Source organism: Streptopelia decaocto (genome assembly GCF_964273445.1).
Source record: "Streptopelia decaocto genome assembly, chromosome: 29".
Classification (NCBI taxonomy): domain Eukaryota; kingdom Metazoa; phylum Chordata; class Aves; order Columbiformes; family Columbidae; genus Streptopelia; species Streptopelia decaocto.
Window position 1 is genome coordinate 428,849 of NC_138684.1, and position 23,675 is coordinate 452,523.

General features: G+C 62.0%; 3 protein-coding genes across 4 annotated transcripts; all 3 read left to right on the top strand.

Moving 5' to 3' along the window:
* Nucleotides 1-780: 780 nt before the first annotated feature.
* Nucleotides 781-12,684, top strand: SLC27A1 (solute carrier family 27 member 1). 2 transcript variants are annotated; one of them, XM_082073970.1, is made up of 12 exons: nucleotides 781-1,087; nucleotides 3,084-3,478; nucleotides 4,090-4,251; nucleotides 5,247-5,316; nucleotides 5,383-5,474; nucleotides 6,240-6,349; nucleotides 8,083-8,292; nucleotides 8,416-8,542; nucleotides 10,416-10,553; nucleotides 10,812-10,976; nucleotides 11,036-11,201; nucleotides 12,235-12,378. In XM_082073970.1, exons 1-12 carry the CDS (start codon nucleotides 921-923, stop codon nucleotides 12,242-12,244), a joined length of 1,812 nt encoding a protein of 603 aa, XP_081930096.1. In that variant the 5' UTR covers nucleotides 781-920; the 3' UTR covers nucleotides 12,245-12,378. The 2 variants fall into 2 exon arrangements, with proteins under 2 accessions (XP_081930096.1, XP_081930095.1); XM_082073969.1 differs by having other exon boundaries at nucleotides 783-1,087; nucleotides 11,055-11,201; nucleotides 12,235-12,684.
* Nucleotides 12,685-12,714: 30 nt separating this feature from the next.
* PGLS (6-phosphogluconolactonase) lies at nucleotides 12,715-17,118 on the top strand. The gene is made up of 5 exons (XM_082073973.1): nucleotides 12,715-13,141; nucleotides 13,262-13,369; nucleotides 16,354-16,455; nucleotides 16,567-16,707; nucleotides 16,796-17,118. The coding sequence occupies exons 1-5, from the start codon at nucleotides 12,869-12,871 to the stop codon at nucleotides 16,985-16,987; spliced, it is 816 nt and encodes a 271-aa protein (XP_081930099.1). The 5' UTR covers nucleotides 12,715-12,868; the 3' UTR covers nucleotides 16,988-17,118.
* Nucleotides 17,119-17,610: 492 nt separating this feature from the next.
* Nucleotides 17,611-23,394, top strand: COLGALT1 (collagen beta(1-O)galactosyltransferase 1). The gene is made up of 5 exons (XM_082073972.1): nucleotides 17,611-17,891; nucleotides 20,195-20,305; nucleotides 22,154-22,271; nucleotides 22,347-22,481; nucleotides 23,113-23,394. Exons 1-5 carry the CDS (start codon nucleotides 17,635-17,637, stop codon nucleotides 23,377-23,379), a joined length of 888 nt encoding a protein of 295 aa, XP_081930098.1. The 5' UTR covers nucleotides 17,611-17,634; the 3' UTR covers nucleotides 23,380-23,394.
* The last annotated feature ends 281 nt before the right edge of the window (nucleotides 23,395-23,675 follow it).

The window sequence follows — 23,675 nt, forward strand, 5'->3', positions numbered from 1 at the left end:
GAAGGGGTGCGGAGCCCCCCTCGGGAGGCTCCGATCCGGGGTTAATGAGCGCGGATTTGCCCGGAGCAGCCGGTAATCGGCTTAACCGGGGACGGCAGCACCGGGGGGCGGCGCCGGAGTCCCCCGGGGGGGCGGGATGTGCGGGGCCGGGGGAACGTGGGCAGCGCCGGGCACGGGGTTCCCGGGGGGGATGTTCGGGGACAAGGGAACGTGGGCAATGCCGGTCACGGGCTGTGGGAACCCGGCTGTGTCCGTTCTGCGTGGTGCCGGGGCTGGGGGGTCCCGGTCGGTGCCAGTCCCGGGGCCGGGGGGTCCCGGTCGGTGCCGGTCCCGGGGCCGGGGGGTCCCGGTCGGTGCCGGTCCCGGGGCCGGGGGGTCCCGGTCGGTGCCGGTCCCGGGGCTGGGGGGTCCCGGGGTCCCCGGGGGGAGTGTTCGGGGCCGGGAGAACGTGGGCAGCTCCGGTGCCGGGCTATAGGAACTACCCCCCCGGAAGGTTCCGTCAGCCCCGGGGCCATAGCAGCGTCCGGCCGGGGTGACACCGCGTGGGGGGAGGTGGCGGCACCGGGAGGGGCGGGGCTATACCGGGAGGGGCGGGGCTATACCGGGAGGGGACCATTGCCCCGCCCCTCCCTGTATCACCCCGCCCCTCCGCGGCAACGCCTCGTGGGCGTTCCCCACGCCCCTCCGCCTCGCCCAATCCGAAGCCAGCATCCGCACCGCCGGCCAATAGCGCACCGCGTTTCCCCGCAGTCCCGCCCCTCGGGGGGGGCGGTGGCGCCTGCGCGCGGGGCGGGGCCTCAGTGAGGCGGCGGCTGAGGCGGGAGCGGGCGCAGGTGCCGCCGGCGCCGCTGAGGTAAAACGGGGCCGGGGTGGCCCCGCCGCCCTCCCGAGCGCCGTCCGCCGGCCGTTCCCTCCGCAGCATGCACCCGGCGGGGCTCTGCGCCGCCTCGCTGGGCTCCCTGGGGCTGCTGCGCTTCCTGGGCGCTCCGTGGCCCTGGAGCTTGGCCGCCACCTTCGGCGTGTGCCTGGGCGGCGGGGGCTGGCGGCTGCTGCGCCTGCTCCTCAGGACGGCTCCGCGGGACCTCTTGTAAGTGCTGCCCCGGGGCCCCCCCAGCCACCCCCGGGGGGGGTGTCGAGCCGGCTTCGCCGCCGTTAAGCCCCACCTAGGCTGGGCTTTACCCGCTGGGCCCCGGAGGCAGCGGGCGCAGGGACGCGGGAGCCCCCCCTGCGGAAGGAGCGGGGGGGTCATACCATCCCTGGCACCCCCTGAGCTCACAGAGGGGGTAAACCCATCCTAAACCACTTAGGCTGGACTAAGCGCTCATGGCGTGGAGCGCCGGGAAGTCCCCGTTGGCCTCCTGGGTGCCCATTGCAGTTAATTCCCTGGTTTTTTAGGCTTGGGGGGGGGATCTGCCTTTATTCCCAAGGGCTCCTGCCAGCCGGGAAGTCCCCATTGGCCTCCGCGTCTCCTGGGTGCTCATTGCAGTTAATTCCCTGATTTTTTAGGCTTTGGGGGGGGGATCTGCCTTTATTCCCACCAGCTGGGAAGTCCCCATTGGCCTCTGTGTCTCCTGGGTGCCCATTGCAGTTAATTCCCTGATTTTTTAGGCTTCGGGGGGGGGGGATCTGCCTTTATTCCCAAGGGCTCCCACCAGCTGGGAAGTCCCCATTGGCCTCCGCGTCTCCTGGGTGCTCATTGCGGTTAATTCCCTGTTTTTTTAGGCTTCAGAGGGGGGATCTGCCTTTATTCCCAAGGGCTCCCGCCAGCTGGGAAGTCCCCATTGGCCTCCGCGTCTCCTGGGTGCCCATTGCAGTTAATTCCCTGTTTTTTAAGCCTTGGGGGGGGGATCTGCCTTTATTCCCAAGGGCTCCCACCAGCTGGGAAGTCCCCATTGGCCTCCATGTCTCCTGGGTGCCCATTGCAGTTAATTCCCTGGTTTTTTAAGCCTGGGGGGGGGATCTGCCTTTATTCCCAAGGGCTCCCGCCAGCTGGGAAGTCCCCATTGGCCTCTGTGTCTCCTGGGTGCCCATTGCAGTTAATTCCCTGTTTTTTAGGCTTTGGGGGGGGGGGGATCTGCCTTTATTCCCACCAGCTGGGAAGTCCCCATTGGCCTCCGCGTCTCCTGGGTGCCCATTGCAGTTAATTCCCTGTTTTTTTAAGCCTTGAGGGGGGGTTTGCCTTTATTCCCAAGGGCTCGGGGCCGTCAAGAGCTGTTTCCTCCCATGGCCCAGCCAGCTGGGAATAATGGAGGAGAAGAAAGCGGCCGGAATGAAGCCCTTGAAGGCTCCGCAAAGCGCAGCCCCGCTCTTCAAAGGCTCCTCTGTTGTGCCTTTGGCACAGGCAGCGTAAGATCAGCGGGACAGCCCCGCTCAGCCCGTGCCAGCGGCTCCGTTGGGCGCCGCTCCCGTCCCCCCCATGCCGGGATTTGCCAGCGCTAATATTAAACGACCTTTCAAGTTTCTGGGGATGCTTCCAAACCCCTAGTTGCACAACCATTTTGTGTTGGAAGGCTGGAAAAACACCGCCCTCCATCTTCCCCCCCGGGAAGGAAACGGGGTCTGTTGTGTTTATCCTCATTCTAGTACTAAGATTATTTTCATATCGAAGTTAGAGCTGATAGAAAAAGCCAATTCGCCCCTCAAAATAGGGACAAGATAAGTTGAAGCTCAAACAACTTTTGCTGCTTGAAGTGTGTCAAGGTTCAACCCGCAGCTGCTGCCTCGGAGACTTTAAATAGTTATGTAAATTACAGAAGAGGAAATAAACAAGTCCCATTACAGCGGTTTGGTTTGTCCTTTTACTGAGGAGCCGCTCTTCTTGGTGCCAAATATCCGCAGAGCCTGCGATTCTTTCCTTGATGACCACTGTGTGTAAGCTCTGTCAAGGTGAAGGCAGATTTCCTGTGGTTTACAGCGTGGAAAGCACCGAGTGGTTGCTCTATACTGTTTCTTTAATGCTAAAATGGTTGTTTTCTGTAGAGCAGCAGCGATTCGAAGCCCCAGTTCCATGGGACTGGCACGTGCGTCCTTCCCGCCTCAATTCTAACCCCGAAAACTAACTCGTTGCGCTCTCTTTGCCGCAGCGGCCTCGCCGTGCTGCTCCGCGTCAAATACGAGTTGCGAAGGCACCAAAAAGCCAAAAACACCGTCCCCAAGATGTTCCAGGACGTCGTCCGCAGGCACCCGGACAAAACAGCCCTGATTTACGAGGCGACCGGCGAGCGCTGGAGCTTCCGGAGGCTGGACGAGTATTCCAACGCCGTGGGTAACTATTTCCAGCACCAGGGCTTCCTCCCCGGCGACGTGATCGCCGTGTTCATGGAGAGTCGGCCCGAGTTCGTCGGGCTGTGGCTGGGGATGGCGAAAATCGGCGTGGAGGCGGCTCTGATCAACTTCAACCTGCGGCTGGACTCTCTGCTTTACTGCGTCACCACGTCGGGCGCCAAGGCCGTGATTTTCGGCGGGGAGCTGTCGGCAGGTGAGACGCGACTCATGTTCGCTTGGGCTTCAGTAAATTAGAGATCAACTCAGCTCAAAAAATCATATCCAGCCGTGTGAAAAGCTAAAGAGGTCGGTAAACACCCCGCTTACAAAAGGCAGAAGCGTTCAGTGAGTATCCAAGGAGCGTTTCGAGTGGAGTTTGGTTTTGTCTGCCGGCGTCTTCCTGATTTTGTGGTGCCAAACGGACCGCGTTGCTTTGTTGGATCTGGAAATTGAATCGAGAAGTGGCGCTGCACGCCCCGAGGCTCCGTTTTCTGCCACAAAGTTCCGTTTTCTGCCCCAAAGCTCCATTTATGAGGCTCTGTTTTCTGCCCCAAAGCCCCGTTTATGAGGCTCCGTTTTCTGCCCCAAAGCTCCGTTTATGAGGCTCCATTTTCTGCCCCAAAGCTCCGTTTATGAGGCTCCGTTTTCTGCCCCAAAGCTCCGTTTTCCGCCCAAAGCTCGTTCTTCATTTGCTCTGTTAATACTTTGCCGAACGCCGCGCTGCTGGTTTTAAGCGCATCCCCGTTTCTCTGCTCAGCCCTGGTTTTGGGGTGTCATAAGCTGTTTCACGGATGATCCCCTAAAGCGATTGGCGTTGTCTTGCAGCCATATGCGAAGTGAACGGGATGCTGGGGAAGAACATGGCCAAGTTCTGCTCCGGCGAATACAACCCCGGCGCGGTTCCCGCGGAGACGCGGCATCTCGATCCCCTCCTGAGCGCCACGGCGACGTCGCCCCCGACTCAGGTTCCGCTCAAAGGTTTAGACGGTAATTTGACCCGTGATTTTATTTCTCGGTGAGATGCGTGCGGAGCTGGACGAGGTGAAGTGAGAGGGAGGGATTGAATCGACACAGTTTGGGGTCATAAATAGAAAAAAGGAGGAAAAAAAGAGATTAAAAAAATATAAGGTTCCGGTTCTGGGGTTCTCTGGGTTAAGTTCCTCGTTGGCTGAGATTTCCAAGCTTTGTGTCATTGATTTGTTTGGGACCTGAACCAAAACCCAAGCCCAAGATCCAAACCCAAGCCCAAGATCCAAACCCAAGCCCAAGATCCAAACCCAAGCCTACAACACAAACCCACGCCCGAGTTCCAAACCAAAGCCCAGAACCCAAGCCCAAGATTCAAACGAAAACCCAGCCCAGAACCCAAAGCCTAGAACCCAAGCCCAAGATTCAACCCAAAGCCGAGGACACAAACCCAAACCTAAACCAAAGCGTAGAACACAAACCCAAGCCCAAGATTCAACCCAAAGCCCAGAACCCAAACCAAAGCCCCAACCCAAAGACTAGAACACAAGCCCAAGATCCAAACCAAAGCCTAAAACACAAAACCAAGCCCAAGATTCAACCCAAAGCCCAGAACCCAAACCAAAGCCCCACATCCACCCCAAAGCCTAGAACACAAGCCCAAGATCCAAACCAAAACCCAGCCCAGAACCCAAACCCAAGCCCAAGATCCAAACCAAAGCCCAGAACCCAAACCAAAGCCCCAACCCAAAGCCTAGAACACAAACCCAAGCCCAAGATTCAACCCAAAGCCTAGAACACAAGCCCAAGATCAAAACCAAAGCTTAGAACACAAACCCAAGCCCAAGATCCAAACCAAGGCCCAGAACCCAAACCAAAGCCCCAACCCAAAGCCTAGAACACAAGCCCAAGATCAAACCCAAAGCCCCGAACCCAACCCAAAGCCTAGAACCAAACCCCATGGGGGTTTCCCGGGCGGCTGAGAAGGTCCCGTCTGACGCCTCTTTCCCCTCCAGACCGGCTCTTCTACATCTACACGTCGGGGACCACGGGGATGCCCAAAGCCGCCATCGTGGTGCACAGCAGGTGAGGGCACACGCGGCCCCGGCCCCCGGGCCCCCGGTTCCGCCCGTCACCGCCGTGTCCTCGCAGGTATTACCGCATCGCCGCCTTCGGCTACTACGCCTACAGGATGCGGCCGGAGGACGTCGTCTACGACTGCCTCCCGCTCTACCACTCGGCAGGTGAGCGGCTTCGCCCTCCTCCTCGCTCGTCCGTCTGTCCCGGCCGCGGGATGGACGGACAGACCTCATCGTCCCATCCCAGCGGGTGGGATTAGGGCCGAGTTCGCTCTGAACGCAACACGCCCTGAGTTAACTCCGGGTATTTCTGCGAAGTGAACAGCGAACGATGGCTCCAGGGCTCCAATTCAATGAGGAATTTACTAAAAGCACGCAAATTACAGCAATTAGTGACTCGCCAAAAGTATAATATCACAAAACTGGCAACAGTTAGTAACTAGAATGCAAAACTTAACGAGATGTCCCTGGTGATGATTTACACGCCACCACCTCATGTCATGCGTGAGGTTGATTTATAACCCGGTTCATCGACGTGCAAGACAGGAGAGGGTGGTTCATCTCCTCCCTTGGTTCGCTCTTTGTGCTAATTAGGAAAGACTCGTCTAGAAATGGGTCTGGGGTCTTCAAACGAGGGGAACGTTCATAGTCCTGACCAGAAAGGTTTTGCCCGTTGGGTTCATGGTTTCTTCTGGTTGTCCAACGGGTGGTTTATCTCCATCATCCCAATTAGGCCACGAGGCCTTCACAGCGACGCTGTTAATTGCCTCTGTCTTAAAAATATGTCACAAAACCTTGGGAAATAGAAGCCGAGGTGTTTGATACAGCCCAAAGTATCAAAAACGAGGCGTTTAAGGCGTAACGCGGTTTTGGTTTCCAGTGGGACGGGGGCGGCGGTTCGAGGGGGTGACGCCGCGCCGTGTTTTGCAGGGAACATCATGGGAGTCGGGCAGTGTCTGCTCCACGGCCTCACCGTGGTCATCAAGAAGAAGTTCTCGGCCAGTCGCTTCTGGGACGACTGCGCCAAATACCGCTGCACGGTGAGGGCTGCGCCGCCGCATTGCACCCCGCGTTGAATTATCCACCCTTCCCTGCTCAGATATCAAATCGCCCGCATCGCGGCGCCTTCAAACCGCTGCGGGATGTTTTCTAAAGCGTTTTCTCCGCCTCCTGCTTCCTCTTCGTACCGTTGTCAGCTTGCAAAACACAAATCCCCCTCCCGTCCCGCTGCGGGAAAGCTCTGCCGGGATTTACCCGCTGCAGATTTACCCTCCTGGCGTTTCACAGCGTCCATTTGTGTTTATATCAGCACTTACCTTCTAATTTAAGCAGCTCTTTCTCCTCCCCGGGGTTTTCCTGCCCTTCCCAATCCCCTGGCAGTATTTATTTACTTAGAGCTGGTAATTGGATCTTCGCTCCAACCGCGTTGTGCTGCATCCAGCTCTTAGTTTACGACTGACCACCCCGTAACCTTCCTCGAGGTCCTTTCGTCGCCGATTAAAGCGTGAGGGGTTTTTATTTGCATGATGTCTTTATTCACACTGGGGGATCACAGGATCCCAGAGTGTCTGGGGTTAAAGGGACCTCAAAGCTCATCCAGTGCAACCCCCCGGAGCAGGAACACCCGGCTGAGGGGACACAGGAACGTGTCCCTGTCCTGGAACTGAGGGGCCGCAACTGGACACACTATTCCAGATGTGACACACTATTCCAGATGTGACACACTATTCCAGATGTGGGCTCCCCAGGGCAGAGCAGAGGGGCAGGAGAACCTCTCTGACCTACTGACCCCCCCTTCTAACCCCCCCAGGTCCCATTGGCTTCCTGGCCACAAGGGCCCAGTGCTGGCTCAGCCACAGCACCCGCTGTTCCCAGCTGGTCTCCCATCCAAGCGCTGACCGGGCCCGACCCTGCTTAGCTTCCCACATCAGACAGGATGGGGGGTTCTCAGGGTGCTATGGCTGTATATATTATATATATGGATATATATATGTTCCCCAAGTATATCCTGGTAGTATCTGAACTAAACCCTTTTTCAAGGGCAGAGCAGAGGGGCAGGAGAACCTCTCTGACCTACTGACCACCCCCTTCTAACCCCCCCAGGTCCCATTGGCTTCCTGGCCACAAGGGCCCAGTGTTGGCTCATGGTCACCCTGCTGTCCCCAGCACCCCCAGCTCCCTTTCCCCTACGCTGCTCTCTAATATGTAATTTCCCAACCTGTACTGGACCCTGGGCTGTTCCTGCCCAGATCAACACTCTACACTTGTTCTATTTCATTGAATTTCTCCTCCCCAGCCTGTCCAGGTCTCTGATGGCAGCACAGCTCCCAGTGTCCCCACTGCTTGGTGTCACCAGCAAACTGGGTGACACTCACTCTATTCCCTCATCCAAATCATTGATGGATATATTGAATAATATAGACCCCTGGGGCACTGCGCTGGATCCAGGCCCCAACTGGCCTCTGCCCCATTGCCCACGACTCTCTGGCTCCTTCCCTTCCCCAGTTCGCAGTCACCTCATCCCGCTCATCCAGACTCAGCTGAGCTGTGAGGATGCTGTGGACACTGTGTCAATGCCTCACTCAAATCCCACCTCCTTTTTTCTGGCGGCTTCCAGTGGGCACTTGGACCTTCACCTACATTTTTTGGCCAAAAACACCCCACCTTGAAACTGCAAAACCCCACCTTGAATGCGCGGTGCTCTCGGCTTTTTCCGGGGCGCCGGAAGCGTCTCCCGAAAGCCTGAGCGGTGTTTTTGTGTTTGCTGCTTCAGATTATTCAGTATATCGGGGAAATCTGCAGGTACCTTCTGAACCAGCCGGTGCGAGAGTGCGAAACGCGGCACTGCGTGCGGCTGGCGGTGGGCAACGGGCTGCGCCCCGCCATATGGCAGGATTTTACCAAGCGCTTCCGAATTAAGCAGATCGGCGAGTTCTACGGAGCCACCGAGTGTAACTGCAGCATCGCCAACCTGGACGGGAAGGTGAGGAGGAGGAGGAGGAGCCGCGAAGCTCCACCGGCTTCTCCGACTCCCCGTTTGGGGTGAAAAGCACAAAAAGCTGGGGGAAAAGTGTTGCATTTGTTTCTTTTCTCCGTCTCTTGGAAGGTCGGCGCCTGCGGTTTCAACAGCCGCATTTTGCCCAACTTCTACCCCATTCGCTTGGTGAAGGTGAACGAGGACACGATGGAGCCGGTCCGGGATTCCGGCGGCCTGTGCATCCCCTGTGGCCCGGGTGAGCGTTAAACCCACACTCTCATCACAGAATTTTGTTCTAAAATATATATATTAGAAGCTCTGGCTTGTTTAGGGGCTTTCTGGGTCATTTTATGGGTGTTTTGCTTCCGAGGATGCTCAGTTCAGTGACTGAACGTCTTGTTGTGCACACAACGCGGAGCTTGCGCTGTGGGTGACGATCGTCCCGTGATTGTCATCCTGTGACTATTGTCCCGTGATGATCAATGTTCCCGTGACAATGGTCTTGTGGTTATCGTCCTATGACAACTGATGATCCCGTGACGATTGATGATCCCCGGACGATGGTCCCATGACAATTGATCGTCCCATGATGATCGTCCCGTGATTAATGTCCCATGACAATCAATGGACCTGTGATGATGGTCCCGTGATGATTGATCATCCCGTGATGATGGTCCTGTGACAATCATCCTGTGATTATCATCCCGTGACAATTGATCGTCCCGTGATGATGGTCCCATGATGATGATCCCATGATGATGATTCTGTGACAACTGATCATCCTGTGATGATGGTCCTGTGACAATCATCCTCTGATTATTGTCCTGTGACAATCGATGGTCCTGTGATGATGGTCCCGTGATGATCGATGATCTCCTGACAATTGATCATCCCATGATGATGGTCTTGTGACAGTCATCCTGTGATTACCGTCCTGTGACAATTGATGGTCCCGTAATTATCGTCCCGTGAGGATCGATGGTCCCATGATGATCATCTCGTGACAATGGTCCCATGAGGATCGATGGTCCCATGGTTGTCCCGTGATGATCATCTTGTGATGATGGTCGTGTGACGATCATCCAGTGACAATGGTCCTGTGACAATCATCCTGTGACTATCATCGCGTGACAATGGTCCTGTGACGATCATCCTGTGATTATCGTCCCGTGACAATGGTCCCGTGAGGATCAATCGTCCCATGATTGTCCCATGACGATCACCCTGTGATGATGATCCTGTGACGAACATCCTGTGACGATGGTCCCATGATGATTATCCAGTGATGATGCTCTTGTGACGATCATCCTGTGATTATCGTCCTGTGATGATGGTCCCGTGAGGGTCGATCATCCCGTGATTATCGTCCCGTGATGATCAACGGTCCCGTGAGGTTCGATGATCCCATGATGATCATCCCGTGACACTGGTCCCATGAGGATCGATGGGCCCATGATTGTCCCATGATGATCATCCTGTGACGATCATCCCATGATGATGGTCCCGTGATGATCAATGGTCCCGTGAGGTTCGATGATCCCATGATTGTCCCATGACGATCATCCTGTGACGATGGTCCCATGACGATCATCCTGTGATGATGGTTCTTTGAGGTTCGATGGTCCATGATTGTCCCATGACTATCATCCTGTGACGATCATCCCATGACGATGGTCCCATGATGATCATCTCGTGACGATCATCCTGTGATTATCGTCCCATGACGATGGTCCCATGATGATCAATGGTCCCGTGAGGATCAATGGTCCCATGATGATCATCCTGCGACAATGGTCCCGTGAGGATCGATGGTCCCATGATTGTTCCATGATGATCATCCTGTGATGATGATCCCGTGACGATGGTCCCATGACGATCATCCCATGACGATGGTCCCATGATGATCATCCCGTGATTATCGTCCCGTGACGATCATCCCATGACGATGATCCCGTGACGATCACCCCGTGATGATGGTCCCATGATGATCATCCCGTGATTATCGTCCCGTGACGATCATCCCATGACGATGATCCCGTGACGATCACCCCGTGATGATGGTCCCATGATGATCATCCCGTGATTATCGTCCCGTGCTGATGGTCCCGTGCTGGTCCCGTTCCCCGCAGGAGAACCGGGGCTGCTGGTGGGGCAGATCGACCAGCGGGACCCGCTGCGCCGCTTCGACGGCTACGTCAGCCCCAGCGCCACCAGCAAGAAGATCGCCCGCGACGTGCTGCGCAAGGGCGACCAGGCCTACCTCTCAGGTACCTCCACCCGCTTCAGCCCCTTTTCCAACCAAAATAACAATCCCATCGGGTTTAGAAGTCACCGTCTGTTTTGGATTTTAAAGAAATCAACGTTTTAAAGAGAAATAGATTTATTTTTCCCCTCTTTTCCTGCTGTCTCCCATAGTGAGGGTGGGATGTCATTGGGACAAAAATGGGGTGACACTGAGCAGACGCGACCCCGAGCGCTGCCCAACGTGAACCCCGCGGTGTTTTGGGGTGTTTTCCCCATCCCAGGAGACGTGTTGGTGATGGACGAGCTGGGTTACATGTATTTCAAGGACCGCGGCGGCGACACGTTCCGCTGGCGCGGGGAGAACGTCTCCACCACCGAGGTGGAGGGGACGCTGAGCCGCGTCCTCGACCAGACGGACGTCGCCGTGTACGGGGTGGAGGTCCCAGGTAAAACACGACGGAAACGCAGGTTTAGGGGGGCGGGAGGGAAACCTGCGCGTCCCCAGCTCCGCCGTGTCGTTGCAGGGGTGGAGGGCAAAGCGGGGATGGCGGCGATCGCCGACCCCGAGGCCAAGCTCGACCCCAAGCTCCTGTACCAGGAGCTGCAGAAGGTTTTGCCGCCCTACGCCCGGCCCGTCTTCCTCCGGCTGCTGCCACAGGTCGACACCACAGGTACCGGAGCGGCGGGCGAGAACGCGGCGCGTCCAGCCCCTTCTGAAACAAAATTACATGTATAGTGATGATGGAGAGATGATGGAGAGGTGTAGGGATGATGGAGATGGAGGGGTGATGGAGGGGGGATGGAGGGATGGTAGAGAGATGGAGGGATGATGGAGGGATGGTAGAGAGATGGTGGGATGATGGAGACATGTAGGGATGATGGAGACACGTAGGGATGATGGAGACACGTAGGGATGATGGAGACATGTAGGGATGGTAGAGGGATGGTAGAGGGATGATAGATGTAGGGATGATAGATGATAGATGTAGGGATGATAGATGATAGATGTAGGGATGATAGAGGGACGATAGAGGGATGATAGATCTAGGGATGATAGATGACAGATGTAGGGATGATAGAGGAATGTAGGGATGATAGAGGAATGTAGGGATGATAGAGGGATGTATGGATGATAGAGGGATGATAGATGCAGGGATGATAGATGATAGATGTAGGGATGATGGAGGAATGTAGGGATGATAGAGGAATGTAGGGATGATAGAGAGATGTATGGATGATAGAGGGACGATAGATGTAGGGACGATAGATGTAGGGACGATAGATGTAGGGACGATAGATGATGTAGGGATGATAGAGGGATGATAGAGGAATGTAGGGATGATAGAGGAATGTAGGGATGGTAGAGAGATGGTGAGATGATAGAGATGATAGATGATAGAGAGAGATGATAGATGATAGAGAGATGGTGAGAGAGATCTAGAGAGACCTAGAGACGCTCTGGGAACAACTCCAGCCAGACCAGCTCCTCTCCGGCTGCCGCGGTTCCCGTTTCCCGTTTCCCCTTCCCAGCGATGTCACCGGGTTTCCCCCCCCGCGCTCACATACGAACCCGGTACCGATGGGGTTAACGAGCTTCGCGTTGCCGAAATCCCAACGCAAAACCGGAACAGACATAAAACTGCTGCGTCCTCCTCGCTCGGCCGGTGTTTTGACGCGATTTTGGGTGGTTTCTTCTCTTCGAAGGTACGTTTAAGATCCAGAAAACCCGCCTGCAGAGGGAAGGCTTCGACCCCCAGCAGAGCGCCGACCGCCTCTATTTCCTGGACGCCAAGCTGGGGAGATACGTCCCGCTGGACCAGCGCCTGTACCAGCGGATTTGCGCTGGAAAAGCCGCTTTGTGAGCCGGGGATTCGGCCTTTTGGAGGAAAACGACGACGAATCGCAGGGATGGACGCGGCGCCTCCCCCTCGGGCGCATTAACCCGGCTCCGTTAACCCCTAGAGAGCGTTTCTGTAACCGCCGCGGCCGTGATTCACCGACTTAGCCGGTTTTTAACCTCACTCGCGTTAGGTCACGTTTTAACCCTCTGAGGGCGTTTAAAACATAAATAAATGACTGTGGAGGGCGGTGGCAGCCCGGGGGCTGCTGGCTGAGGCCTCACCCAGCCCAGCAGGGCGTTTGTGCTCGGACAAGCGAGCACCGGGTAAAGCTGTGTGAGCTCAGCCGGCCTCCGTCTCCCTTTGTCCGCCGGGGTTTTTACGCGAGGCCGGGGATTGCGGGGGAGGAGTAGGCCGCGCGTTGCTAGGCAACGGCGTCAGGGGGAGAGGCGCTACTTCCGGCGCGGGCAGAGCGGCGCTTCCGGCGCCGCGCCGGTGCGATGGCGGACCGCGTCTCGGTGTTCCCGTCGCCGCGGGCGCTGGGCCGGGCGCTGGCGCGGCTGGTGGCCGAGCGGGCGGCGGCGGCGGCGGCGGGCGGGCGCTTCTCGGTGGCGCTGTCGGGCGGGAGCCTGGTGGGGCTGTTGTCCCGGGATCTTCCCGCCGCCGTTTCCGCCGCCGCTCCCGCCGCCGCCCCCGCGCGCTGGCTCGTGGCGTTTTGCGACGAGCGCCTCGTGCCGCTCGAGCACCCGGAGAGCACGTGCGGGGCGTACCAGGTGAGCGGGGCCCCCCCCCCCCGGGACCCCCCCCCACCCCGGGACCCCCCCCAACCCGGGCTCCCCCCCCCCCCGCCCGGTGCCGCCGCCCCGGGGCCGCTCACCGGCCGCTCCCCGCAGGCGCAGCTGCTGCCGCGGCTGCCGGGCCCGGCGCCGCGCGTCCTGAGCGTCACCCCCGGGCTGGGACCCGACGCCGCCGCCGCTGAGTACGCGGAGCAGCTGCGGCAGGTACCGCCCGCTCAGCGCCCCCCCGGCTCCAGCGCCCGCTCCATGTCCCGCTCCCCTGGTGCCGTGTCCTGGTTCCATGTCCCGTTCCCTGGTTCTGTGTCCTATTACTCACCCCCCCGGTTCCGTGTCCCGTTTCCTCCCCCCGGTTCCGTGTCCCGTTTCCTCCCCCCGGTTCCGTGTCCCGTTTCCCCCCCCCGGTTCCGTGTCCCGTTTCCCCCCCCCCGGTTCCGTGTCCCGTTTCCCCCCCGGTGCCGTGTCCCGTTTCCCCCCCGGTGCCGTGTCCCGTTTCCCTGGTTCCATGTCCTATTACTCACCCCCCCGGTTCCGTGTCCCGTTTCCCCCCCCCCGGTTCCGTGTCCCGTTTCCCCCCCGGTGCCGTGTCCCGTTTCCCTGGTTCCATGTCCTATTACTCACCCCCCCGGTTCCGTTTCCCGTTCTCTCCCCCGGTTCCGTTTCCCGTTCTCCCCCCCGGCTCCGTGTCCTGTTTCCCAGTTCCGTGTCCCGTTACCCCCCCAGTCCCATGTCCCATTTCCCCGCTCGGTTCCGTGTCCCGTTCCCCGGTTCCGTGTCCCATTCTCTGGTTCCATGTCCCGTTCTCCCCCCGGTCCCATTTCCCACCCCCAGCTCTGTGTCCTGTTTCTCCTCCACTTCCATGTCCCGTTCTCCCCCCCGGTTCTTTGTCCCATTTTTCTCCCGGTTCCGTGTCCCGTTCCCCCGGTTCCATGTCTCATTTGCTCTCCTGGTTCCGTGTCCCGTTCCCCCGTTCCGTGTCCCATTCCCTGGTTCCACATCCCGTTTCCCCCCCCGTTCCATGTCCCGCTCCCCAGTCCCGTGTCCCGTTCCCCCCGGTTCCGTGTCCCATTTCCCCCACAGTTCCACATCCCATTCCCCCGGTTCCGTGTCCCATTCCCCCGCTTCCACGTCCCATTCCCCGGTTCCGTGTCCCATTTTCCCCCGGTTCCGTGTCCCATTTTCCCCCAGTTCCATGTCCCATTCCCCCCAGTTCCATGTCCCATTCCCCCCGGTTCCGTGTCCCATTCCCCCCGGTTCCGTGTCCCATCCCCCCGGTTCCGTGTCCCATTCCCCCCGGTTCCGTGTCCCATTCCCCCCAGTTCCGTGTCCCATTTCTCCCCTGGGTTCCGTGTCCCATTCCCCCCTGGGTTCCGTGTCCCATTCCCCTGGTTACACGTCCCATCCCCCTGGTTCCGTGTCCCATTCCCCTGGTTCCACGTCCCATTTTCCCCCGGTTCCGTGTCCCATTCCCCCCGGTTCCATGTCCCATTCCCCCGGTTCCGTGTCCCATTCCCCCGGTTCCGTGTCCCATTTCTCCCCTGGGTTCCATGTCCCGTCCCCCCGGTTCCGTGTCCCATTCCCCCCGGTTCCGTGTCCCATTCCCCCCAGTTCCGTGTCCCATTCCCCCCGGCTCCATGTCCCATTCCCCCGGCTCCATGTCCCATTCCCCCCGGCTCCATGTCCCATTCCCCCGGCTCCATGTCCCATTCCCCCCGGTTCCATGTCCTACTCCCCAGTCCCGTGCCCCATTGCCCTCGGTTCCGTGTCCCATTCCCCCCGGTTCCGTGTCCCATTTCCCCCACAGTTCCACATCCCATTCCCCGGTTCCACGTCCCATTGCCCCGGTTCCGTGTCCCATTCCCCCGCTTCCACGTCCCATTCCCCCGCTTCCACGTCCCATTCCCTGGCTCTGTGTCCCATTTTCCCCAGTTCCGTGTCCGATTCCCCCCAGTTCCATGTCCCATTCCCCCCGGTTCCGTGTCCGATTCCCCCCAGTTCCATGTCCCATTCCCCCCGGTTCCGTGTCCCATTTTCCCCCGGTTCCGTGTCCCATTCCCCCCGGTTCCACGTCCCATTCCCCGGTTCCGTGTCCCATTTTCCCCCGGTTCCATGTCCCATTCCCCCCAGTTCCATGTCCCATTCCCCCAGTTCCGTGTCCCATTCCCCCGGTTCCGTGTCCCATTCCCCCGGTTCCATGTCCCATTTCCCCCCGGTTCCATGTCCCGTCCCCCCGGTTCCGTGTCCCATTCCCCCGGTTCCACGTCCCATTTTCCCCCGGTTCCGTGTCCCATTCCCCCTGGGTTCCATGTCCCATCCCCCCGGTTCCGTGTCCCATTCCCCCGGTTCCGTGTCCCATTCCCCCCGGTTCCGTGTCCCATCCCCCCGGTTCCGTGTCCCATCCCCCCGGTTCCGTGTCCCATTTTCCCCCGGTTCTGTGTCCCATCCCCCCGGTTCCGTGTCCCATCCCCCCGGTTCCACGTCCCATTTTCCCCCGGTTCCGTGTCCCATCCCCCCGGTTCCATGTCCCATTTCTCCCCTGGGTTCCATGTCCCGTCCCCCCGGTTCCGTGTCCCATTCCCCCCGGTTCCGTGTCCCATTCCCCCCGGTTCCGTGTCCCATTCCCCCGGTTCCACGTCCCATTCCCCCCGGTTCCATGTCCCATTCCCCCTGGGTTCCGTGTCCCATCCCCCCGGTTCCACGTCCCATTCCCCCCGGTTCCATGTCCCATTCCCCCCGGTTCCATGTCCCATTCCCCCTGGGTTCCGTGTCCCATTCCCCCGGTTCCACGTCCCATTTTCCCCCGGTTCCATGTCCCATTCCCCCTGGGTTCCGTGTCCCATCCCCCCGGTTCCACGTCCCATTCCCCCCGGTTCCGTGTCCCATCCCCCCGGTTCCGTGTCCCATCCCCCCGGTTCCATGTCCCATTCCCCCCGGTTCCGTGTCCCATTCCCCCGGTTCCGTGTCCCATTCCCCCGGTTCCGTGTCCCATTTCTCCCCTGGGTTCCACGTCCCATTTCTCCCCCGGTTCCGTGTCCCATTTCTCCCCCGGTTCCGTGTCCCATTTCTCCCCCGGTTCCGTGTCCCATTCCCCCCGGTTCCGTGTCCCATTCCCCCGGTTCCGTGTCCCATCCCCCCGGTTCCATGTCCCATTTCTCCCCTGGGTTCCATGTCCCGTCCCCTCTCTCCCGCAGGCGTTCCCGGGCCAGGCCGTGCCGGTTTTCGACCTGGTGCTGCTGGGCGTGGGGCCGGACGGCCACACGGGCTCCCTGTTCCCGGGGCACCGGCTGCTGCGGGTGAGCACGACCCCCCCCGGACCCCCAACCGGCTCCGGGTGCCGCGTGTTAACAACCAACCCCCACAAAACCCCAACAAACGCCGTTTTTTTGGCGTTTCCGCTGTTCCAGGAGACGCAGAAAATTGTCGCCGCTATTACCGACTCGCCGAAGCCGCCGGCGGCGCGGGTGACGCTGACGCTGCCGGTGCTGAACGCGGCGCGCGCCGTGGTCTTCGTGGCCACGGGGGCCGGCAAAGCCGACGTCCTGAAGGTTCGTACCTGGAGCTGTTGGTTCTACAGCCCCCGCCGGGTGTTGGGGGGATGCGGGGGGTCCCTGTCACCGTCCCCTGTCCCCGCAGCGTGTCCTGGAGGGGGCGCCGGAGCAGGACGAGCCCCTCCCGGCCGCGCTGGTGCGGCCGCGCTCGGGGCAGCTCCGCTGGTTCCTGGACGCGGCGGCGGCCGCGGCGCTGACGGTGCCGGTGGAGAAACACGACGGGGACGGTGACGGTGATGATGGTGACGGTGATGGTGACGGTCACCCCGTGGCTTGAAACGCTCGTGTTTTCCCGGTTCTGGACCAAACGGGGCTTCGCCGAGCGTGAGTTCCCGCGTGGCGGTTCCACGGTGACAAACGGTTCGTCCCGGTCGCTGTGACGCTAAAGTGGGGGGGGGGACACACACAGTAAATGGGTGGATTTTGGGTCTTTTTTGGTTGTTGTTTGTCCTTCTGGCTGTGAAATGAGATGGGGGGGAGGGGAGACGGGGGAGGGAGATGGGGCAGGGGCCAGAGATTTGGGGACACAGATTGGGGGACACAGAAGGGCCAGGATGGGGTGGGGGACAGAGATTTGGGGACAGGGAGGGGCCAGAGATTTGGGGACACAGACTGGGGGACACAGAAGGGCCAGGATGGGGCGGGGGACAGAGATTTGGGGACACAGATTGGGGGACATAGAGGAGCCACGATGGAGCAGGGGACAAGAAATTTGGCGACAGGGCGGGGGCGATGGAAGCAGAGGAAGGGGCGTGGCCACAACGTGGGGGGGGCGTGCCCATCGTATTGCCCGCCCCTAGCGAGGGGCGTGGCCAGCGCGCGCTCTGCCCATAGCGGGCTCTGCCGCGGGGCGGGGGCGTGATCACGTTGTGGGCGTGGCCGGCTGGGGGGGGGCGTGTCCAGGGGCGTGTCCCAGGGCGCAGCATGGCGGCGGCGCGGCCGTGGCCGCTGCTGCTGCTGGCGCTGGCGGCGGGGCCGGGGCCGGGGCCGGTTCCGGGTCCAGCCCCGGGGCCGCTGCCGGTCGGCGGGTATTTCCCCGAGGAGCGCTGGAGCCCCGAGTCGCCGCTGCGGCCGCCGCGGGTGGCGATCGCGCTGCTGGCGCGGAACGCGGCGCACGCGCTGCCGGTGGCGCTGGGGGCGCTGGAGCGGCTGCGGCACCCGAAGGAGCGGACGGCGCTGTGGTGGGGGGGGCGGGACACGGGGCATGGGGGGGGGACACGGGGACAAGGGGGGGACACGGGGCAAGGGGGGGACACGGGGCAAGGGGGGGACACGGGGCAAGAGGGGGACACTGGGACAAGGGGGGGGACACCGGGATGAGGGGGGGGACACCGGGATAAGGGGGGGACACGGGGACAAGGTGGGGGGACACCGGGAGGGCCCGAGGCTGAGTGGGCGGGTGTCCCCACGGCACCCGAAGGAGCGAACGGCGCTGTGGTGGGGGGACGGGATGGGGGGGACACTGGGACAAGGGGGATGACACCGGGACAAGGAGGGGACACGGGGTAAGGGGGGGACACCGGGACACTGAGGGGTCCGCTGTTCCTGCAGGTACCCGAAGGAGCGGATGGTGCTGTGGTGGGGGACAGGGGGGGACAAGGGGGGACACGGGGACAAGGGGGGACACCGGGACAAGGGGGGACAAGGGGGGACATGGGACAAGGGGGGACCCCAGGACGGGGGGGACCCGCGCTGAGGACTCCAGTGTCCCCGCAGGCACCCAAAGGAGCGGATGGCGCTTTAGTCGGGGCGGGGGGACACCGGGACAGTGGGGACAGTGACATCGGGGGAACGGGGAGGACACCGAGGGGGGGACACCAGGACAGTGACATCGGGGGAACGGGGAGGACACCGGGGGGGGGGACACCGGGACAGTGGGGACAGTGACAGCGGGGGAATGGGGAGGACACTGAGGGGGGGGACACCGGGACAGTGGGGACAGTGACAGCGGGGGAACGGGGAGGACACCGAGGGGGGGACACCAGGACAGTGACATCGGGGGAACGGGGAGGACACCGGGGGGGGGGACACCGGGACAGTGGGGACAGTGACAGCGGGGGAATGGGGAGGACACTGAGGGGGGGGACACCGGGACAGTGGGGACAGTGACATCGGGGGAACGGGGAGGACACTGAGGGGGGGGACACCGGGACAGTGGGGACAGTGACAGCGGGGGAACGGGGAGGACACCGGGGGGGGGACACCGGGACAGTGGGGACAGTGACAGCGGGGGAACGGGGAGGACACCGGGGGGGGGACACCGGGACAGTGACAGCGGGGGAACGGGGAGGACACCGGGGGGGGGGACACTGGGACAGTGGGGACAGTGACAGCGGGGGAACGGGGAGGACACCGGGGGGGGGACACCGGGACAGCGGGGACAGTGACAGCGGGGGAACGGGGAGGACACCGGGGGGGGGGGACACCAGGACAGTGGGGACAGTGACATCGGGGGAATGGGGAGGACACCGGGGGGGGGACACTGGGACAGTGGGGACAGTGACATCGGGGGAACGGGGAGGACACCGAGGGGGGGACACCGGGACAGTGGGGACAGTGACAGCGGGGGAACGGGGAGGACACTGGGGGGGGGACACCGGGACAGTGGGGACAGTGACAGCGGGGGAACGGGGAGGACACCGGGGGGGGGACACCGGGACAGTGACAGCGGGGGAACGGGGAGGACAGCAAGGGGGGGACACCGGGACAGTGGGGACAGTGACAGCGGGGGAACGGGGAGGACACCGAGGGGGGGACACCGGGACAGTGGGGACAGTGACATCGGGGGAACGGGGAGGACACCGGGGGGGGGACACCGGGACAGTGGGGACAGTGACATCGGGGGAACGGGGAGGACACCGGGGGGGGGGGACACCGGGACAGTGACAGTGGGGGAACGGGGAGGACAGCAAGGGGGGGACACCGGGACAGTGGGGACAGTGACATCGGGGGAACGGGGAGGACACCGGGGGGGGGGACAGTGGGGACAGTGGGGACAGTGACAGCGGGGGAACGGGGAGGACAGCAAGGGGGGGACACCGGGACAGTGGGGACAGTGACATCGGGGGAACGGGGAGGACACCGGGGGGGGGACACCGGGACAGTGGGGACAGTGACAACGGGGAGGACACCGGGGGGGGGACACTGGGACAGTGGGGACAGTGACATCGGGGGAACGGGGAGGACAGCAAGGGGGGGACACCGGGACAGTGGGGACAGTGACAGCGGGGGAACGGGGAGGACACCGAGGGGGGGGGACACTGGGACAGTGGGGACAGTGACAGCGAGGGAACGGGGAGGACAGCAAGGGGGGGACACCGGGACAGTGGGGACAGTGACAACGGGGGGGACACTGAGGGGGGGACCCGGGGCCGGCGGGTTCGGTTCCCGTGGGGACCCCGGGGAGTGTCCGGCACTCTGGGGGGGGGATGGGGACACCCAGGGGGTGACGCGGGGACAGGGGTGACACAGGGGTGTCCCGCAGGGTGGCCACGGATCACAGCGTGGACAACACGACGGCGATGCTGCGCGAGTGGCTGGGCCGGGTGCGCGGCCTCTACCACCGCGTGGAGTGGCGGCCGCAGGAGGAGCCGCGGTGAGCGGGGACACCGGGGGGGACAACGCGGCGGGGGGACAACGCGGGGGTGGCACCGGGAGAGGGGACAACGGGGGAGACACCAGAGAGGGGACAGTGGGGTTGGCACCATGGCAGGGACAATGGGAGAGGGGACAGTGGGGTTGGCAGCAGAGCGGGGGGACACCAGGAGAGGGGACAATGAGGTGGCACCAGAGCCGGCGGGGGGGAGACACCATGAGAGGGGACAATGGGGTTGGCATCGGGGGGGACACGAGGGGACAAGGGAGACACCATGAGAGGGGACAATGGGGTTGGCACTGGGGGGGGGACACGAGGGGACAAGGGAGACACCATGAGAGGGGACAATGGGGTTGGCACTGGGGGGGGACACGAGGGGACAAGAGAGACACCATGAGAGGGGACAATGGGGTTGGCACTGGGGGGGGGACACGAGGGGACAAGGGAGACACCATGAGAGGGGACAATGGGGTTGGCACCGGGGGGGGGACACGAGGGGACAAGGGAGACACCATGAGAGGGGACAATGGGGTTGGCACTGGGGGGGGGACACGAGGGGACAAGGGAGACACCATGAGAGGGGACAATGGGTTGGCACTGGGGGGGGGACACGAGGGGACAAGGGAGACACCATGAGAGGGGACAATGGGGTTGGCACCATGGCAGGGACAATGGGAGAGGGGACAGTGAGGTTGGCACCATGGGGACACCAGGAGAGGGGACAACGAGGTGGCACCAGAGCCGGCGGGGGGGGGAGACACCATGAGAGGGGACAATGGGGTTGGCATCGGGGGGGCGACATGAGGGGACAAGGGAGACACCATGAGAGGGGACAATGGGGTTGGCACTGGGCGGGGGACAGGAGGGGACAAGGGAGACACCATGAGAGGGGACAACGGGTTGGCACCAGAGTTGGGGGGGGGGACCAGGAGAGGGGACAATGTGGGGGGAGACACCATGAGAGGGGACAATGGGGTTGGCACCAGAGCCGGGGGGCGGACCGGGAGAGGGGACAATGTGGGGAGGACAACAGGTCCCCAAGTTTGGGGGGGGTCCCTGTGGATGCCCAGTTTTGGTGGGGGGGTCATTGTGGGTATCCAAGTTTCAGGAGGCATTGGGGGGTTTGGGGGTGCAGCTCAGGGTCCTGAGAGCAGTGGGTGGTTTTGGGGGGTCAGGAGGGCCGGGGGGGGTTTGGGGATGTTTGGGGGTGCAGCTCAGGGTCCTGAGGGCTTTGGGGGGACAGGAGGGCATTGGGGGGTTTGGGCAGGTTTGGGGGTGCAGCTCAGGGTCCTGAGGGCAGTGGGGGGTTTTGGGGGGTCAGGACAGCAATGAGGGGCTTGGGGGGGCAGTTCAGGGTCCTGAGGACTGTGGGTGGTTTTGGGGGGGCAGCTGAGGGATTTGGGGGGTGCAGCTCAGGGTCCTGAGGGCTTTGGGGGGTCAGGAGGGCACTGGGGGGTTTGGGAAGGTTTGGGGGTGCAGCTCAGGGTCCTGAGGGCTTTGGGGGGTCAGGAGGGCACTGGGGGGTTTGGGAAGGTTTGGGGGTGCAGCTCAGGGTCCTGAGGGCTTTGGGGGGTCAGGAGGGCAGCGGGGGGTTTGGGAAGGTTTGGGGGTGCAGCTCAGGGTCCTGAGGGCTTTGGGGGGTCAGGAGGGCAGCGGGGGGTTTGGGAAGGTTTGGGGGTGCAGCTGAGGGTCCTGAGGGCTTTGGGGGGTCAGGAGGGCAGCGGGGGGTTTGGGAAGGTTTGGGGGTGCAGCTGAGGGTCCTGAGGGCTTTGGGGGGTCAGGAGGGCAGCGGGGGGTTTGGGAAGGTTTGGGGGTGCAGCTGAGGGTCCTGGGTGCCGCGCCCCCCAGGTCGTACCCCGATGAGGAGGGTCCCAAGCACTGGTCCCCGTCCCGCTACGAGCACGTGATGAAGCTGCGGCAGGCGGCGCTGGAGTCGGCCCGCGCCATCTGGGCCGATTACCTGCTGGTGAGGGGGGTCGGGGGGCTGGGGGGGGACAGGCGGCCCCGCGGTGACGGTGACGGTGACGGTGACGCGGGGCAGTTCCTGGACGCCGACAACGTGCTGACCAACCCCGACACGCTGGCGCTGCTGATGGCCGAGAACAGGACGGTGGTGGCGCCCATGCTGGACTCGCGCGCCGCCTACTCCAACTTCTGGTGCGGGATGACGGCGCAGGTGGGGATGGCGCCCGGGGTGCTGGGTCCCTTGGGTGCTGGGTCCATGTCTGCTGGGTGCTGGGTCCCCTGGGTGCTGGGTCCATGTCCCTGGGTGCTGGATCCATATCCCCTGGGTGCCGGGTCCCTTGGGTGCTGGGTCCCCTGGGTGCTGACTCCATGTTCCCTGGGTGCCGGGTCCCTTGGGTGCTGGGTTCCTTGGGTGCTGACTCCATGTCCCCTGGGTGCCAGATCCCTTGGGTCCTGGATCCCCTGGGTGCTGACTCCATGTCCCCTGGGTGCTGACTCCATGTTCCTTGGGTGCCGGGTCCCTTGGGTGCTGGGTCCATGTCCCTTGTGTGCCAGGTCCCTTAGGTGCAGTGTCCACGTCCCCTGGCTGCTTGGGTCCCTTGGGTGCTGGATCCCTTGGGTGCTGGGTCCCTTGGGTGCCGGGTCCTTTGGGTGCCGGGTCCATGTCCCTTGGGTGCCAGGTCTCCTGGGTGCTGGGTCCATGTTCCTTGGGTGTTGGGTCCCCTGGGTGCTGTGTCCCTTGGGTGCCATGTTCTCCATGTCCCCGGGTGCCACGTCCTCTGGTCGCTGTGTCCCTTGGGTGCCACGTTCTCCACGTCCCCGTGTGTGGTCCCATGTCCCAGGGCTATTACCGGCGCACGCCGGCGTACCTGCCGCTGCGGCGGCGCGAGCGGCGCGGCTGCTTCGCGGTGCCCATGGTGCACTCCACCTTCCTGCTGGACCTGCGGCGCGAGGCCACGCGGGCGCTGGCCTTCTACCCGCCCCACCCCCACTACACCGGCGCCTTCGACGACATCATCGTCTTCGCCTTCTCCTGCCGCCAGGCTGGTGAGGGGCCGCTTGGCCTTGGCTTTGGGCTGGGTTTAGACTTGGCTTTGGATCGGGCTTAGACTTGGCTTTGGGTCGGGCTTAGACTTGGCTTGGGCTGGGCTTAGACTTGGCTTTGGGTCAGGCTTAGACTTGGCTTGGGCTGGACTTAGACTTGCCTTTGGGCTGGGCTTAGACTTGGCTTGGGCTGGGCTTAGACTTGGCTTGGGCTGGGCTTAGACTTGGCTTTGGGTCGGGCTTAGACTTGGCTTGGGCTGGGCTTAGACTTGGCTTGGGCTGGGCTTAGACTTGGCTTGGGCTGGGCTTAGACTTGGCTTGGGCTGGGCTTAGACTTGGCTTTGGGTCAGGCTTAGACTTG

Bases quoted from the DNA above. Each gene is read 5' to 3' on its own strand.
- SLC27A1 (XM_082073969.1), top strand. From the start codon at position 921: ATGCACCCGGCGGGGCTCTGCGCCGCCTCGCTGGGCTCCCTGGGGCTG. The intron at 1,088-3,083 runs GTAAGTGCTGCC...TCTTTGCCGCAG, and splicing joins ACGGCTCCGCGGGACCTCTT to CGGCCTCGCCGTGCTGCTCC. The intron at 6,350-8,082 runs GTGAGGGCTGCG...TTGCTGCTTCAG, and splicing joins GCGCCAAATACCGCTGCACG to ATTATTCAGTATATCGGGGA.
- PGLS (XM_082073973.1), top strand. From the start codon at position 12,869: ATGGCGGACCGCGTCTCGGTGTTCCCGTCGCCGCGGGCGCTGGGCCGG. The intron at 13,142-13,261 runs GTGAGCGGGGCC...CGCTCCCCGCAG, and splicing joins GCACGTGCGGGGCGTACCAG to GCGCAGCTGCTGCCGCGGCT. The intron at 16,456-16,566 runs GTGAGCACGACC...CCGCTGTTCCAG, and splicing joins CGGGGCACCGGCTGCTGCGG to GAGACGCAGAAAATTGTCGC.
- COLGALT1 (XM_082073972.1), top strand. From the start codon at position 17,635: ATGGCGGCGGCGCGGCCGTGGCCGCTGCTGCTGCTGGCGCTGGCGGCG. The intron at 22,272-22,346 runs GTGAGGGGGGTC...GACGCGGGGCAG, and splicing joins TCTGGGCCGATTACCTGCTG to TTCCTGGACGCCGACAACGT. The intron at 22,482-23,112 runs GTGGGGATGGCG...CCCATGTCCCAG, and splicing joins GGTGCGGGATGACGGCGCAG to GGCTATTACCGGCGCACGCC.